Here is a 16,998-nt window from a genome sequence, read left to right as displayed (position 1 = left end):
TGGGTTCTAGTTCCGAATTCCCCTGCCAAACTGTTTGAGCTAATTTTATCAAAAATAATATATAGTAAAATGAAAAATAGCATTTGCGTTTTTCAGCATGGATTTCCTAAATCTCAAGAGTAATTTAATGAATGATACCCAAGAGATCTCTGATGCTTTGAATCTTCGAGAACAAATAGATTTTATATACACGGACTTTGAAAAACCTTTCGACTGAGTTTTTTCTGGTATATTATTAGGTATACTAAGATATGAATTTGGATTTCATGCAAATTTAATACAGTTTTTTACGGGATATCTTCGTGAGTTCGTTTAAATATCAGCCATTTATTCCTACATCTGGTGTACCTCAGGGTTCCAATTTGGATACCTTATTATTATTATTTGCAAATAGTATTATAAAAGTGTTAAAAAAATCAACAGGTTGATTGTTTGCGAATGACATGAATTTACAAGATAATAAAAAGCCTTGCTGCTGATTTACAAAAAGATTTGGAGAGTGTCATTCAATCGTCAATCGAGAATAAAATATACTTAATTATACAGTGTGCATAAATATAGCAACAAGCGATGTTTTCAAAAATATTATTTGCTCCTTTATTTATTCCATATTATTTCTTTACTTTTAAGTACACGCCTCTGTATTATTTATAAATATACCGAGATATCATAAGAATGCCAATGCAGAGTAAGGAACTTCATGTTTGTTTATTTAGACAATGTGCATAAATATAGCAACATTCTTGTTTCTTTTATCAGTTAAATATCGATTTACCTGCTGTAAAGTTGTTATTTTTGAATCTCAGAATTGACTTAAAATGGGTCGCTCAAAAACCGTCTCTGGTGATGTAAGAAAAATTATTGTGGAGCATTACGAAAATGGTGTTAGGCAGAGTGACATTGCAAGAAGCTTACGGCTTCACAGGTCAATCGTATCCAGAGTTTGCAAAAAATTTCGCTTTACTGGAACAGCTGCACCGGCGCCCATTCCTGGTAGACCCAGAAAAACAAATTTGAGGATGGATTGGCAGCTGCTACGAATTTCCAAAGAAAATCCTTTTTTGTCTTCTTCCTAAATTTTGGCAAAATTAAAAGAGGGTGGAGGAGTAAACCTCAGTTCCAGTACCGTAAGGAGAAGATTACTTGATGCCAACTTACAGTAGCGGCCAAAAGTAGAGAAACTTTTGATTATTTTTAAAAAAATATTGATAGATTACTTTTTAAAAATATATTTTATTGTTTTAGGTGGAACACAAATACAACATAAAAAATAAATAACTAGTGTATAAGAAAATTATTTATAAACCCACAAAAATTTTTTTTTTATTTTTTAAGCGGTCAAAAGTAGAGAAACTTAAGCAAAATATTACAAATACTTAAAATAAACCTAATATTTGGTAGCAAAACCTTTGTTTTTAATAACTTCTGCACATCTTCTGGGCATCGACTCCAACAATTTTACAATTTTTTCTTCTGGTATTTCCTGCCAGGCCTGCGATAATGCGCAAAACAGTTCTTCTTTGTTTTTAAATTTTTCGGGATATTTACGCCTAACATCTAACTCCAATTGTTCCCATAGGTTTTCAATGGGATTTAAGTCGGGGCTTTGTGGAGGCCAGGCTAAAACGTTGAGCTGTTCCTCCGCAAAAAAATCTTTAACAATTTTAGCTGTATGTTTAGGATCATTATCCTGTTGAAATTTCCAAATTAGTGGAAGGTTTTCTTCGGCGTAAGGTATCATATGATTCTTGAGGATCTGTAAATATTGATATCTGTCCATAATACCCTCAACTTTTATTAGCGGACCTAGTCCATGCCCAGAAAAAGAACCCCATACCATGACATTACCTCCACCATGTTTTATGGTTGGCCTAGTGTATTTAGGATTGAATCTTTGATGTAGGGGACGCCTTACATACTTTATTCCATCCGACCCAAATAAATTAAATTTACTTTCATCGGACCAAAGTATGTTTTTCCATTGGTTATAAGTCCAAGTGGAATGTTCTCTAGCAAATTTTAAACGAGCATGCCGATTTTTCTTGGAAATGAATGGTTTCTTTGCCGGTCGTCTGGCTTGGAGGTTTCCTTCGCCTAAGCGTCTTCTTATGGAACGGATGGATAGTGAAATGGAAGGGTTTCCTTTCTTAATATCCACGGCAGTAAAGAAAGGATTTTTTTGGGAACATCTTCTTATTACTTTATCATCTGAAGGAGTAGTCTTTCGCGGCCTTCCGGTCTTAGGTTTAATTAAAGAACCTCCACGTTCTTTGTACATCTTGATTTGTTTAGATATAACACTTTTATTAAGCTTTAAATCAATTGCAATTTGATTTTGTTTCAATCCATCTTGATATTTTTTTATAATTAGTTCTTTTAACTGAACTGACAAATGAATACCTCGTGGCATCTTACTCGACTAATACTAACACACGACTAAAATATTATTCTCTTTATTCAAAAACTGTTTGTTTAGGAATGATCGGAAAAAAAGTTTCTCTACTTATGGCCGCAAAAAAATGAAAAATATTTTGGTATTTTCGTCATGTGTTAAAGAATGTGTTTATTTTTATATCATTATAAGTAACTTAAGGTACCCAATGATTTAGTGATGAAATTAAAACTTTTTATTTAACCTATTAATTAATTTTTTAAAAAATTAAAAGTTTCTCTACATTTGGCCGCTACTGTACCTGCTCGTCGCCCCGCCAAAAAACCGTTACTCTCAAAGAAGAACGTCAAGGCTCGTTTTCACTTTGCCCAATCTCATGTCCACTGGTCTGTAGCTGATTGGAAGAAAGTCGTATTAAGTGATGAATCTAAATATAATTTATTCAGGACTGATGGAGTGATGTCCGTCAGGCGCCCCAGTGAACAAAGATTAAACAAAAAGTACATTTGCCCCACAGTTAAACATGGAGGGGGAAATATTCTTGTATGGGGATGGTTCTTGGCTCGTGGCATGGGACCCATAGTAAGAATAGTGGGCAAAATGGATCGTTTCATGTACAAAGACATTCTGCAAATACATTTAGTGCCATATATGGATGAAGTCATGCCAGTAACAGGCATATTTCAGCATGACAACGATCCAAAACATGCTTCTCAATTTGTTAAGAGGTGGCTATCCGATGAAAAAAATAAATGTAATGGTCTGGCCATCTCAATCGCCAGACCTAAACCCTATAGAGAATTTATGGCATTACATTGACACCAAAATCAGGCACCTAACATGCTCTAATACAAATATTCTCTTTAAAATAGTGGAAAAGGCTTAGAAAGAAGTGAACAATGACTATATTATGAAATTAATTGAGTCCATGCCAAGACGATGTGCAGATGTTATAAAGGAGAAGGGGTACTACACGAAATATTGAATTGATTTTAATTTAGTTGGGTTATATTTTTTTTAGAATCAAAATTATTTTTTGTTGCTATATTTTTGAATAATAAATTTGCATAAAACAATTTGGTGTTTTATTTATTATGATACAAAAAATATGATAATATGAAAATATAAACAGGCTCAACTATTCTTGTAAATAATAAAAAAAACCTTACTTATAAAATAGATACTAAAAGATATATAACAGGAAAGTTCAATGTTGCTATCTTTTTGCACAATACTGTAGGTATAAATGTGATCCTTTTATATCATAGGAAAGAAAACAGTTTCATGTACCCGTACAAATTAAATAATGTGTTGCTTAAATGCGTCAATGAGGTTACTGACTTAGGTTAGACCTTTGATCAAAAACTAATATTTATATCTCATTATAAATAAATTACAAATAAAGCATCTCAAATGTATGGTATTCATAGTAAGACATACTAAAGAGTTCTAGAATCCAGCATGTTTGAGGTAGCTGTACTATGCATACATAAGAAATTTAGTAGAATATGCCTACATAATTTGGAAACCATGAACGAATGTTACAAATATGACTTACAGCGTACTCAAAACAAAATGGCACGTTACATGTTTTTTAGAGAAAACAAATATTACAATAGTAATGCCTCTTCAATTGAGTTATGTAATATTTACAATATGGAATCACTTGAGAGGCGTAGATTCAACTTTACTGTAGTGTATCTTTTTAAATTGCTAAATGGCTTTAATGATGATCCTCTATTCTTATGTAAACTTTCTCTTAATGTGCCAGCATACCATACCAGAAATGCTTTTAGTTTTTACCTCCCATATGTAGCCAATAACAATAAACATCTAAATTCTCCTCTTTTCAGTATGTGTTGTAACCTCTATAATAAAATACACGAAAAAATAGACTTATTTAACGTTAATTTACCCCAACTAAAAAGAATTTAAATTTAGGATTTTATTTTGTAATAAGATTAGTTACCCAGTGTAATATAATCTGTAAAGTGCAAATAAATAAATAAATACTGAGCAATTAAAAAAAAAGAATATATATCTTACTTATTATTACTGTATCTCAAAAATTGTTTATTGAAATAAAATAAATCCTAAAAACTCTCACCTTTTCTGGTGGTTTCACGATGGCGGGAGCAAACTTCGGAGGAACGAACTTAGGCATCCGAGTAACCCAGTGATCACTTCCCGAACCCACCGAGCTGGTGCTAGCCGCCGAACTATTCGAACTATTACTATTCCCCATACACCGTCTCTGGTAAAATAAAATGTAGGCTCTATTATTAACCAAGACGGAGGACACGTCGTCCGAATCTTTACTTAAGTTCACCACTTTCGCGTCGTCGTACAAATACCAGTTTTGGTCGTACGGGTTTTTACACGCGGCCGTATAATGTCCGGTTTCCAGGTCGCTACCGTGGTGATAGCACACTCCGTATAGATCGTAAACGTTCTCGTGACAATTGGATTGTTTCCTGGCGCGTTTCCACGGGGACCAGCCGTTATTGATGCTGATCATCTCGCTTTCGGTCATGTTGTTCTGCGGGAGGTTCTGCGGATGACGTTTGGAGGCGAGATGGGGAGACATGTCGAAGCCGTTCACCGGGAAGTCGACCATTGTGGTCAGTTTTGAGGAGTTTGCTCCTCTAATAGTATGTCTGAAGTAAAAAGAAAAGTTCGATAATGTACAGGATGTCCCATTTTGGGTACTTTTGCGGGACACTGTCCTACTTTTTGGTAAAACTAAAGATGCTAGTAACAAAATTTTCATAGCCCTGTTATTTTTTAAGATACAGGACATTTTTGAAATTTTTGCGTTTTGGGACCCCCGTCGTATCTCCGTTATCTTTAATCTTAAGTTTTTGTAAAAGTAAAAATTAATTTTTATAGATTTTTTGCCGTAGAATCCAGTAGTGTAAATATATTTTTTTTAGATCAATAGTTTCTGAGTTATAACCCAAACTTATGTTTTTTTTTAATGGAACACCCTGTACATTTATAGTTTATAATATTGGCCTTTTTTTTACCTTTTTAAAAATATATAACAGTATGGACTTATTTTCAAAAATACGCAAAAAAATTACAATTTTCTAAATTTAAATGATCAACTTCATAGTTTAATGGGGGGTCATGGCTGTTTATAACCAAAAACCAAAAAAATTCAAATAAATTGTTTTTTATTAAATTAACATTTCTTTAAATTAATTGGTAACATTGATTTATGTCTTACTATTATCAAGCTTAAGTTGAATTAATATTAGTATCTTTTGTATTATTTTATTTTTGTAAAATTGGTGGATATCGTATTATAAATAAATAAATAATTTTATGGGGTATATACAAGATCAAGTGTATAAATGCAATAATCTCATAGAACTTCAAGACGCAATTCATTTTAGCATTTCAAAATCTGAGAAGGAGAAAAATTATTATTTTGAATGCTATTTAAAGGGTTACAAAAATGTGCCAATTTTGTATCAGAGAAGATGGTGGTCATTTTGAACATCTCTTGTAAAAATGTTGTTTTGTTATATAGTTGTGTTCTTATAGTGTTTATTAAATTTATATATTTGTTTTTTATGTTCCTTTTTTACAAAAAAAAAATAAGAATGATGCAATTCCCCATTCGTCGTGATTAATTTGTAACTTTTTATTTGTCTATTATTGTTATTCATGGCCTACTATAAAATTAGGCATTTAATTTAGAAAATTCTTAGTTATTTGCGTATTTTTGAAAATAAGTCCATAGTGTTATATAATATAGAGTGTTCCATTTAAAAAAAACATAAGTTTGGGTTATAACTCAAAAACTAGTAATCAAAAAAAATATATATCTATACCACTAGACTCTATGGAAAAAAATCTATGAGAATGAGTTTTTACTTTTACAAAAACTGTAAAAATAACGGAGATACGACGGGGGTCCCAAAATGCAAAAATTTCAAAAATGTCCTGTATCTTAAAAAATAAAAGGGCTATGAAAATTTGTTACCAGCATTTTTAGTTTTACCAAAAAGTAGCACAGTATCGCGAAAACCGCAACTCTCTATCTCATAACGGAGATATCCCGGAAAAGTACCCAAAATGGGACACCCTGTACGCTGATAAAATATCCAATCGAAGGTTGTTTCCTAAACATTTTTTCAAAGGTAAGAATTCTGTTAACATAAAAATATGTTTTACGGTGCCAGTACTATTAACGCTTTAGTGGAACTATATATATAGATCTTTCGAATAATACTTCTTATTCTAAGATGACTCATTCATTACTTATCATCAAATTCATTACTCTACTATTTCCTACCAAAAAATGAATAAAAATGTCCTTTACACAACAGAATAGACAACTAGCACCGGTCTTAAACAGATTCATTTAAAATTTAAAAATTAGATGTTTATACCATTGGTTGACAATTGATGCAGAATCGATGTCGGAAGGAACTTTTTTGACTTTAGTGGTACAAATTTGGTTAAAGTAGCGTATTGGTCATGTAGTAACAAAATAGAAAGACAGCAAAGGCTCTAACATCCTTTACACCGAAAACGATATTGTACTATAAGAATCTAGATTTTTTCGCACTGTGTATCACATAATTATTGATAATTAAGTTAATATTGTTAATTTAATATGTGAATTTTAATTTATGTATTTATCATATTACCTAAAGAGTAAGTATAATAATATTTTGTTTAATGTAAACTGTTCAAATATGCCTCAATCAAACACGTTTTTTTTTGACAAATAAAAAATATTCGACATTTTTACATGATTGTATAATAGTTACTACCCTACATCAATAAAGTTATTTTTTTAAGCTTATTATGTCGAGTTTTTATTTTCCGCTTATTCGTATTACCAATAATATTTATTCATTAGGTCTATAAATACATTGTTAGGCAATCACTTTTTCAGGCACTGCAAATTTCGTCATATTTATATACAAATTTTAATAAACGTACTGCATTATAATATTAAGATTATACTTAAAAAGTTAGCAGAAACACTCTCTTAAAAAATCCAGAAATTCCTTTTTTTTCTCTCTGAAGAACCTAATGAAAAAATTGTAGAAAACTTAAGTTTTCTGTCTATTTTTACTCAATTTCTATTTTCCACTTTCGCGAACGAGTCAAAAAGCTAATTAAGGAAATAATACTGAGATTAAGTTATTAGTAAAGGTATGAATTCACTGATAATAGACAATTGGTTTTAAGAACAATTCTGCAGGGTTTAAAGTTTATTAACAGTAATTTTTTAAGTAAAAAAGTTAAAATTTAAAAGTTCCTATGAACATATGTCCTAAACGCCTTAGATTTTACACTACAGGGTAATGTAAAAACTGTTGGAAGAAAACTTACTTTTTTCGATAAATTTACCCCTGTAGATATTTTTTTTTAAATTAGTAAAGGATCCCTAGCGTTTTTCCTATATACAATATAAATTTTTATATTCGCCATTGGTGTTCATGCAGGCTTTGAACTGAATACTTTTTTAAAAGAAAAGGGTACATCACTGGTTTTTCCTGTAATAAAAAAATATTTTTAAATTCTTTATTTCTTTTAGAGCATATCTCTTCTTGTTAATTTTTGCTCAATGTACGGTTTTCGTATAGACAAATAAAAACCATTATTGTGGATAGCCATAACGCCTAAATCTGATTATCCTCATCAAGTATTACTTTTATAACTCTATTTTCATCATTTTTTCATTTTAAGTTTTTCCAGCAAAACATTTGAATACGATACATGTATTCAACATGTAAACTTATCAAAAAAAATCAGTTTTTTTCTTTCAACTTTACCATCCTGTGCTGTAAAATCTAAGACGTTTAGGACATATATTCATAGGAACTGTTTTGCTTGATTTCGTCCAAGGTACATGTGACATTAACACATGAATTTTATCGCAATATGTATAACAGATCGTAGTTTATGTATTCCTAAATTTTTATTAAATACAGATGATCAAAGATTAACATTTGATTTAATAGAACTCAGAATCTCTGTTAATACCAATTTTAGGCATAAAAACTGAGGTTTATTGGTTTTTGTAATACTACCTAATAACAGAGTATTTTCGTGTAAGAGAAACTAAAAGAAAATTCAGATGCTGGCAATATATTTCAGGAATAAATAAGGAATGTTTTTTATTTTAGTCGCCATTTCTGCAGTGACTCGTATGTTATGAACACAACTTTTCTGAGTTAGTAAGGTAACTTAAAGAAAATACCTTATTATCACAGTAGTGCTTAAAATGTATGGTTTAACAAATTTAGTGTATTAAGTTCTCAGTTTGACCCTTTTTTAAACATACAATTTTAAATATGCTACGAAAATTGTCACCAAATTTTCTTAGTTTACTTATTTGGAAAGTGACTCTTAGTTATCCAAAGTTACTATTTAAATCCCAAGTATTCCAGCTCAAGAAGAACTCAATATTAAAAAAATATTACTTACTGTCTGAATCTTTTAAAATGGACGATTAATATATCAGGCAAGGACCAGACGTCCAACGTTTTCACCACTGGTTGATACTGCTTGCAATGCGGGCATCGCCAAGCATCTGTCAACGTTTCCGCGCCAGTATAATCTTGAAGACACTCTTGTAAGGTTAGGGGTGCTCCACCTAGATACATTTAGATTAGTTTTATCATAACAAGTTTTTACTGTAAGTTTAAGCATTTAGACGCTTGTAATCTATTGTTAATACGCGTAAAAAAGTCATGTTCAGATGGCTGAAAATTTCCCGTTATACTAAAATTGTGGTTTTTAAATTTGGCAACTTGATGTAAATTTTTGGTAGTTCACATTAGTTGTTTCCCACTTTAAATTGAAGTTTACCTTGTTAATATTTTTCTTGTGATAATTTTTTTAAGCCATGAACTTTGCGTGAACAAATATATCAGTGCTGTCTTAGGACATACATAAATATTTTGTCCAGTATTATGGACAATAGGACTTTGCCCCATTTAAATTTAAGATCGCCTTTAAATGGTACAGAATATCTAATTTTGAGAATGATTTGTTAGAGATGAGGAAAAAGACCTTGAGTTACGGAGAAAAAGATGATGTACTAAAAGTCCATTCTATGCTAAAGGGTTCTTATTAGGTAAAGAACTAGTAAGAATATCTCAGTACTTAACTGATCAGTTGCATTGTTTAAATCTAACAAAATTCAATAAAAAATCCACACATCTAAAAATTATAAGAAATCATTTTTATGTCATTGTTGAGAATAGTTATTCCGACCATATCATAATGTTCACAGGCGGGTCAAAGACAAACTCACATACCAATTCAGCATTTTTTCACATAATCATCCAGTAAATTCTTAATTGCCTCATACCCTCTCAGCTCACTACATACTCTTAGAAAGTATAGTTCTGAACACCCAGCATTCATAAATATTTAAAATGACATAATGAGTTAGCTTCGTCTACATTCCCAGTCACATAGATATAGACAAGAATGACAGCTGACAACATGGCAAAAAATTCAACTAGCATTTGCTCTAGAATATCAAATACCTTTTAATATCTCGATCTGTTCCCTCAAATAAATAATAAACTACAGAACATAACTCAAACTAGATTTAGACAAAAGCGGCAATAAACTTCTTGAGGTAATCCAAACACAACCTTTGCCTTATTTAGATGTAAATTTTAATAGAAGAGTTTTTAGAAAACAATAATTTTTAGAATTCTGATAGCCCACACAGAAACCACATACAAGCATAGAGGGATGAAAAAGAGTATAGGGCACTAAATGGCCCCAGATGCTGATGCGCCTTTATAAAATTTAAATTCTCTCTTTTTACTTGAGTGAAAAGGAAAAAATCTCTTTTTATACGAGTTGTTTTATTATAATAAAATTTTCCATATTTTCAGGTCTATTTTTCGGCAGGTGTACGAAGCATCTTAGGAAAAGTCAATTATTTGTGTAGGATATTAGAATATTAGCGTTTAATCACCTCTCCGCGGCTTTGGGGAAGAATTTTGTAATATTGTTAATTAATTCTCTTTTTACACGCATTTTTTGGGAACGTATCTATCATGTGCAAAAAAGAATTAGGTGAATGCCAATAGTGTATGCCGTAACAGATCGTTAACACAAATTGCCAAAATAAAAACAAAAAGGGAAGCTAACTTATTTTAAAATGATCATTCTCTAGACCTTCCTAAAGACCATTTTAAACATATATTCGTCTCTTACCTAGGTCCTTTTTCTTACCAGATTTCCAAAATATTGAGAAATAATTGTCAAACGAGGATTATCTCTTTTAGGAGTACTAACTCCATAAATAATAAACAAATTCTACCTCATATCTAAAAAAGTAGTCTCTATACACGGAAATGTGCAGACTGTCCTGCCACATATATTGGAAAAAGGATAAGGTCCCTCTCAAGAATTTTAAAAAATGTGAATAGACCACAATATTCTGCTTTTGGAAATCATGTTAATTTTTGAAAACATAGATCCAAGAACCCCTTAAGTTCTAGATTACAGACAGGATCTTGAAATAACCAGAGAAATTAAAATTAACTTTTCCTAAATAACATTAGAACCAATGAAATAGGCCTTAGAAGTCCTAGTTTCAAATTTTTCTCTTATTAAAAAAAAATACATAATAAATAATAGCTGAATTACGAAAAATATAAATTAAGCCAAAAATTCAAAAAGGCCTACTTTTTAAAACTAAAAATTTGTTCCGTAAAGCAAACTCTTGCAAATGTACTTTCATTGGATAAATAAAAAGAAATCTACTATATATATTTTAAATAGAAACTCTCCTGTTCTTCCTGGTTTTGCGATATAGGTAGGTATTGATGTATTTTCTTTTTCTATTCATTACCAGATGAGATATTTTGGCATTTACTTCTCTATTGTTTACTAAAGTGAATGTTAACATCTCATTCTCAGTTTTTAATTGTTTTTTAAATATGTATACCAGTTTTCAATATTTTCCCTTATTTTAAACCTTTGTACATCAGTCCAACTTTTCTTGCGTTCTTCTTTATGTGATGTGCTTTTCTGTGTACTCTTTGACAACTAATCCCTGCGGAATTTTCAATTTTTATAATCCGCTAAGCGCTTGCGGTCTGTTAGACCATCGTCAGAGCTGCTCTGTAACAACAAGCAAAGGGATAATGAAATGACCTTATACAAAGAAGTTATCAAAGTTAAAGTCCAGTTCAACGATACATTAGAATGGTCACCCGTCAAAACACCAGCATTCCACCTGCCAAACAATGTCATCCACCTTCTATTTACATTGTTTGGCAGGTGGAATGATGGTGTTTTGACGGGTGACCATTCTAATATATCGTTGCACTGGACTTTAACTTTGATAACTTCTTTGTATAAGGTCATTTCATAATCCCTTTGCTTGTTGTTACAGAGCAGCTCTGACGATGGCCTAACAGACCTCAAGCGCTTAGCGGATTATAAAAATTGAAAATTCCGCAGGGATACAAAACGTTGTCTTATTAGATTAATCTCATATTATCGAATCTGTATACGATTCAATAAATAACTAGTGTCTAGTGCAAGTGGCCAGTAATTATTGGACTAAATATAGAAAATATCGGTGACAGGACACTTGAAAGTCCATTTTGTGCTAAAGGGTTCTTAAAAGATTCTTAAAGGGTTCTTTTACGAGGTAAAGAATCAAGGATTTAATTAATTTTAAATTTATTAAATGTAGTTAGGTGGCTAGTCAAAAAGTCAAAAAGCTCGCGAACTTTTTCTAGAGATAAAGAAAAATAAAGAATCTGTTTCAAAGAAATTCCAGGTTATTGCCTTACCATTAGGTGACGGTGTAAGGGGCCAATTACCAACAAAAATAGTTATATGAGGTGACAAAATACAAAACGCAAAAAACAAGTTCCTTTATATTGCCTTTGTAACCAGACAAAATTCCACCTAGACCTACCTTGCAAAGCTTGTGCCCTTAACATTTTCACGGTCGAATGCTCTTCGATCGCATCCGATTGGTCCGCAATTATCGACATCCTGGCGCTTTCAGTCCATTCCAGAACAAGTTTGACATGCGCAGGTCCCCCGTCGTCGCTGCAAAGAGCCAGCGCCTGATCCACTGCCTCCATGAACAAAGGATGCTCCAGGTGGGGCTCCAGATAACAAGGCGGTTCGGTTTCGTTCCAAGCAGGATCGGATATTCTCATTTTAAAGACCTTATATAAAATAATAAATAATATATTTTTTGCAAACATAAATTGGGTAAAGTAATCTGCACTTTACGCACTCTCCAGTGTTTATAGACCTTACGACATAAAATTCACATTAATTTCATACTCAACTCGGTCATACTCAACATTATTAAATCACGCGCTGATATACTTTACTTGGATCGTTGCGTTACAAAAAATGTGTGATTAAAAAAATAGCAATCTTTTAGTCCTGCTCTAAAAGCCCTGTAGTAGCCGTTACGGTATCAATACAGAAATCAATTTTTTACGAAGGTATAAATGTATTTCATCACCTACCATGCAACATTAGATAGCTTGCAACACTCAAATGCTTTAGACATTTAAGTTGCTTTATTAACAACAAAAATTTGTTCAAAACAATAAAGTTTATTTTGATTGTAATGAATATTGATTTGCATGTAAAAGATCTGCTTGTGTGCTAATTTTTTTTTTAAATGTTAGTCAGGTCAGAAAGGAGATGTGTTTTTATAATACTTTCAATTACTTTAAGTATACTTTAATTATCATGAAGAACATCTATTTAATTTTTTTAGATTAATTGAAAAAAAATATAATTTTTATGGCTTAAAAGCAGCAACTAATGCATATCTAAATACTAAAAAAATTCCAATATTTAATTACTAAACTGTAATAGATAAGTTATTTATAACTGAATAAAAACTGTCACGCGTTACGCTTCTGTGATTATGCAAACAATAAATTAAACGCTTCCTTGAAACAAAGTTTTTTTTTTAGCAAAACTGTTTGCATCAATTCTTGATAAAGCGCTAAAATTCGAGCCGCTTATTCATATTTTTATCAAGTTTTTTATATTCATTTAAGGTCGAAGTTACGATCGGGCCTATGCAAATATTATTTTATGTTTTTTAAATTTATATTAGACATACATACCCCTTTTGATTGTGATGAGGTTAAAATGTCATCATGTAAAATAGGTGCCATCTCTTTCAGGAGTAATTTCTGCAAATCGTCGTAGCTTGTTTCCCTTGAAACCTGCATCGTGTACGGGCTTCCTAAAATGACAGTTTAATGTTAAATTGTTAAAAGAATATTAAATTATTAATTTTAAAAGGATTCTAAAGTTCTATATACCAGAAATAATAAAAGCGAAACACCTTGGGTACAATTTAACTTAATATTTAAAGCGTGGAAATTCAAAAGCCTCTAAGTACTTGATGGCCCAAATTGGGTATTTTATTACAGTCTATAAGCCGAATATATACAAAAAATTTTAAGAACCGTACTCACTATACTGACATTAAATATTGGATTTAAAGATGGCTCTGTCTAAGTTTGGCCGTCAATCGTACGGAAAACCCGTGCTATTTCGTTACAATCGAAGTCTTCTTGAGTTTATAAATATCCGTATTATTAGTTAATAGTCAAAATAAGTGAACATGTGGAACTAAAAATGTGAAAGATATTGTTTCTCAAAATGCCATTGTAAAAAAAAAGGAAAAAGGGTAGTTAAAGTATCAAGGAAGAAAGACAAGAGTAGAGAAACTAAGTGATACACAAATTAAAAAGGTGTGCGAAAAAGCCACCTGAAATTGATGTAGTTCAATTTTGTGTACATTGTTTTTGGGAGAAAACTTACCGATTTTCTCGTTTATAGGCCTCATGTTGCAAGTTCCGGTGCCGCAGCCTCAGTGGGGAACGTAAAAGATCACTTTTTAACGACTTTTATGAAACTATTGATTACAATAACCAGGGTAACTATTTGCTTGCTTTTTTTTTAAATTTAAGGAATATTTTCATACAAGTCATACCAAAGGCCTGAAGAAAGTCGACGTCAAGTAATAGTATTCTATACAGTTCCACATGAACAAGGCACCATATCCAAGTGTGCAGAAAAACATTTAGCGGAATATTCGCATTGATACACAGTAGAATAATCTATAAGTTCTCGTGGAGGGAATTTTCAATAAATTTGTGATCATATTAAGCAACACATCAGTAGTTTTCGCATTGAAGAAAACCACTACAGTTGAAACAAGTCTTCAAAGGAGTTTTTAAGCCCTGATCTGAACATTCACCGAATGCATCGAGCATTCATGGAAAAAACTCCACATTTTGAAGTCACTATAAATTTTATGCTGAAAGTTTCCTAATCTACGTTTTCAAAGGCGTAAGACCTGTGGACCATGAGACCTACATAATAATAAAATAAAAGCAAGACCAGGAATTATTCATTCCGACATGAACAGATTCAGCAATGTTTTATAGCAGACAGGTCTCTTGTTATAACTTGGGTGTCAGTTTGTCTGATTTAGATTATACATACATGTGCCTACATGGGAAAAGTCGCACTGTACATAATTTCCACGCTTCATTTATGTACAGTGTTTTTATGACCAGGTGTATCACCTCTGCATTTTTTATTTTAATTTAAACAAAGTTTTTGCATGAATCGTTACACCTTAATGCATATAATGGAAAATAAGAAAATGCAATAAATAAAAATTAAACTATGCACGGGTTTTGGTCAGAGTCGAGCAAGCCTAAAAAGGTAATAAAGTCGTACCATACAGTTAAAAATAATTAAAATCAGGAAATACTTTTAAATCACCTACAAATTTTTTATATTGAAAAATGCTCCTAAAATAAAAGGCAAAAAGAGACTTTTGAAAATGTAGTTTTCTAAATTGATGTACATTTGTGTAGCTGCAGTAATGGAAATTTAGATTTTAGTCATTTAAAAATTATTTCGTTTCATCCGTCCAATTAATATTAAAAAGACAGAAGTCTACTTCATCTTTTTCACAATCGATTAATGCGGCACCCTGTATTTATAACATAATATACATATATCTAGTTTCGTTTGGAAAATACAGCAAATTATGTATTTTTAAAATAACAAACCAATTTTGTATAATTTTTAAATAGTTATTAGGAATAGTTATTTAACTAAGTATAATTCATTTAAGCTTATTAAAATTGAAAAAAAAATATTTGCAGTTTAAAAAAATTATTTAATTTTAAATGTTGTATAATTACTATTTAAAATAAGAATTCTTAAAATTCTTAAATTACTTCCTTCCAGTCCTTAGGTACATGAATTATCTATTTTCAACTATATCTTATATTCAAACACTATCTTAATTGCATAATATTTGTATTATTTTCAATATTTTTGATCCTTCATAGGAAATATACCCCAATCATAGTTTTGGTTTCTATTCCGATTATTGTGGTTTAATTCAAGATTTTCATTTAGGGGTTACAGGCCTATAGGACTAAGTATAGATCCTCTATAAGATAATTGAAAACTTCTTATTTTTATGTTTATATTGTAACTTAATGTTTGCCTTAAAAGTTCTAATTGTTCTAATTTGAAATAATTTTAATATATTTTTTCTTAAACCGGATGATGCTCAAAAGTGAGCAAAACACGTGCAGCCATGTTTTTATTAAAATTGTGAGATTATCATTTTTGTTAAAAATAAGTGTTTGGCTCTTGGAGAAAATGAACGAGGTGTGCTGATGGCTGCGTAAACGATTTTAAAAAAATACTAGTAAATTAGAGGAATCATGAGAGAAATTATAGAGGAATCATGACAAAAAAAAAGATGTTTGCAAGTAATAGCTATTTATGTACTTTACTATTATATTTCCTGGTATAAGTTGGCGAACTCTAAATAATGCTTTCAAAATTGTTCCAAGGTTCTTATTTAATATCTTTTTTAAGGGAACAAAAAACTATTTTAGGCAGCATTTAAGTATTAAGTAAGGCACAAGGGAAGCTGAAATTTACGTTACATTTCTACTTCAAGTAGCATGTAAACCTGCTAATAGCAGGTTTTGTATAGACCGTTTCCATTTATTATGAAACTGTAAACCAAAACAATGTGCAAACATATGTGCAGCAATTATCGTATTCACTGAAACGAAAGAATGACATTTTCTATCGAAAATAATACCAAAATATAATTTATAGCTGAACGTAAAAAATTGTTTCATCAGTATTTATTAAATCTATAAAATAATAAGCAATTTTATCTTTTAAAATTTTCATTTCTTATTCAGACGAATTAATGGACATTGAAAAGAACTGCATTTATATTAGCGTTAGGTAATACTTGAACGCTCCCTTATTACTAATTAAAATTACCGCTCATTTCTTTTATTGATTATATTCAAATAACTGGCTTACTTCATTACTTTAACTTATTGAAAAATGTATTCTATCCTCTATCAGAACTTTTTTAATATAGATATTTATTGTACCTATCTAGAGTTGCAGGCTTGTGCAAACAATGTGATGTTGCTACAAAGCCAATGTATCGGCAGTAATTTGTGCCACGGTCAAAATATACACTGGTGGCCAAAAGTAGATTGACAAATTCCATTTTTATGGATATATTTTATCTGAAGCAGAGGAAA

The 16,998-nt window shown here is 31.1% G+C and overlaps 1 protein-coding gene across 2 annotated transcripts in view; it reads right to left on the bottom strand.

Moving 5' to 3' along the window:
* LOC126737263 (ubiquitin carboxyl-terminal hydrolase 31) overlaps positions 1 to 16,998 on the bottom strand; it is a 46,796-nt gene that overhangs the window by 10,398 nt on the left and 19,400 nt on the right. For both annotated transcript variants that reach the window (XM_050442079.1, XM_050442080.1), the window contains exons 5-8: positions 13,507 to 13,628; positions 12,321 to 12,579; positions 8,846 to 9,014; positions 4,500 to 5,049 (exon numbers count right to left, since the gene is read on the bottom strand). In XM_050442079.1, the coding sequence (XP_050298036.1) occupies positions 4,500 to 5,049; positions 8,846 to 9,014; positions 12,321 to 12,579; positions 13,507 to 13,628 (1,100 nt within the window). The remainder of the gene's footprint in view (positions 1 to 4,499; positions 5,050 to 8,845; positions 9,015 to 12,320; positions 12,580 to 13,506; positions 13,629 to 16,998) is intronic.

This window comes from Anthonomus grandis, chromosome 6 (assembly GCF_022605725.1).
Source record: "Anthonomus grandis grandis chromosome 6, icAntGran1.3, whole genome shotgun sequence".
Taxonomy (NCBI): domain Eukaryota; kingdom Metazoa; phylum Arthropoda; class Insecta; order Coleoptera; family Curculionidae; genus Anthonomus; species Anthonomus grandis.
The sequence above is the reverse complement of the archived record's forward strand: the minus strand, read 5'-3'. Positions and strand labels throughout refer to the sequence as shown.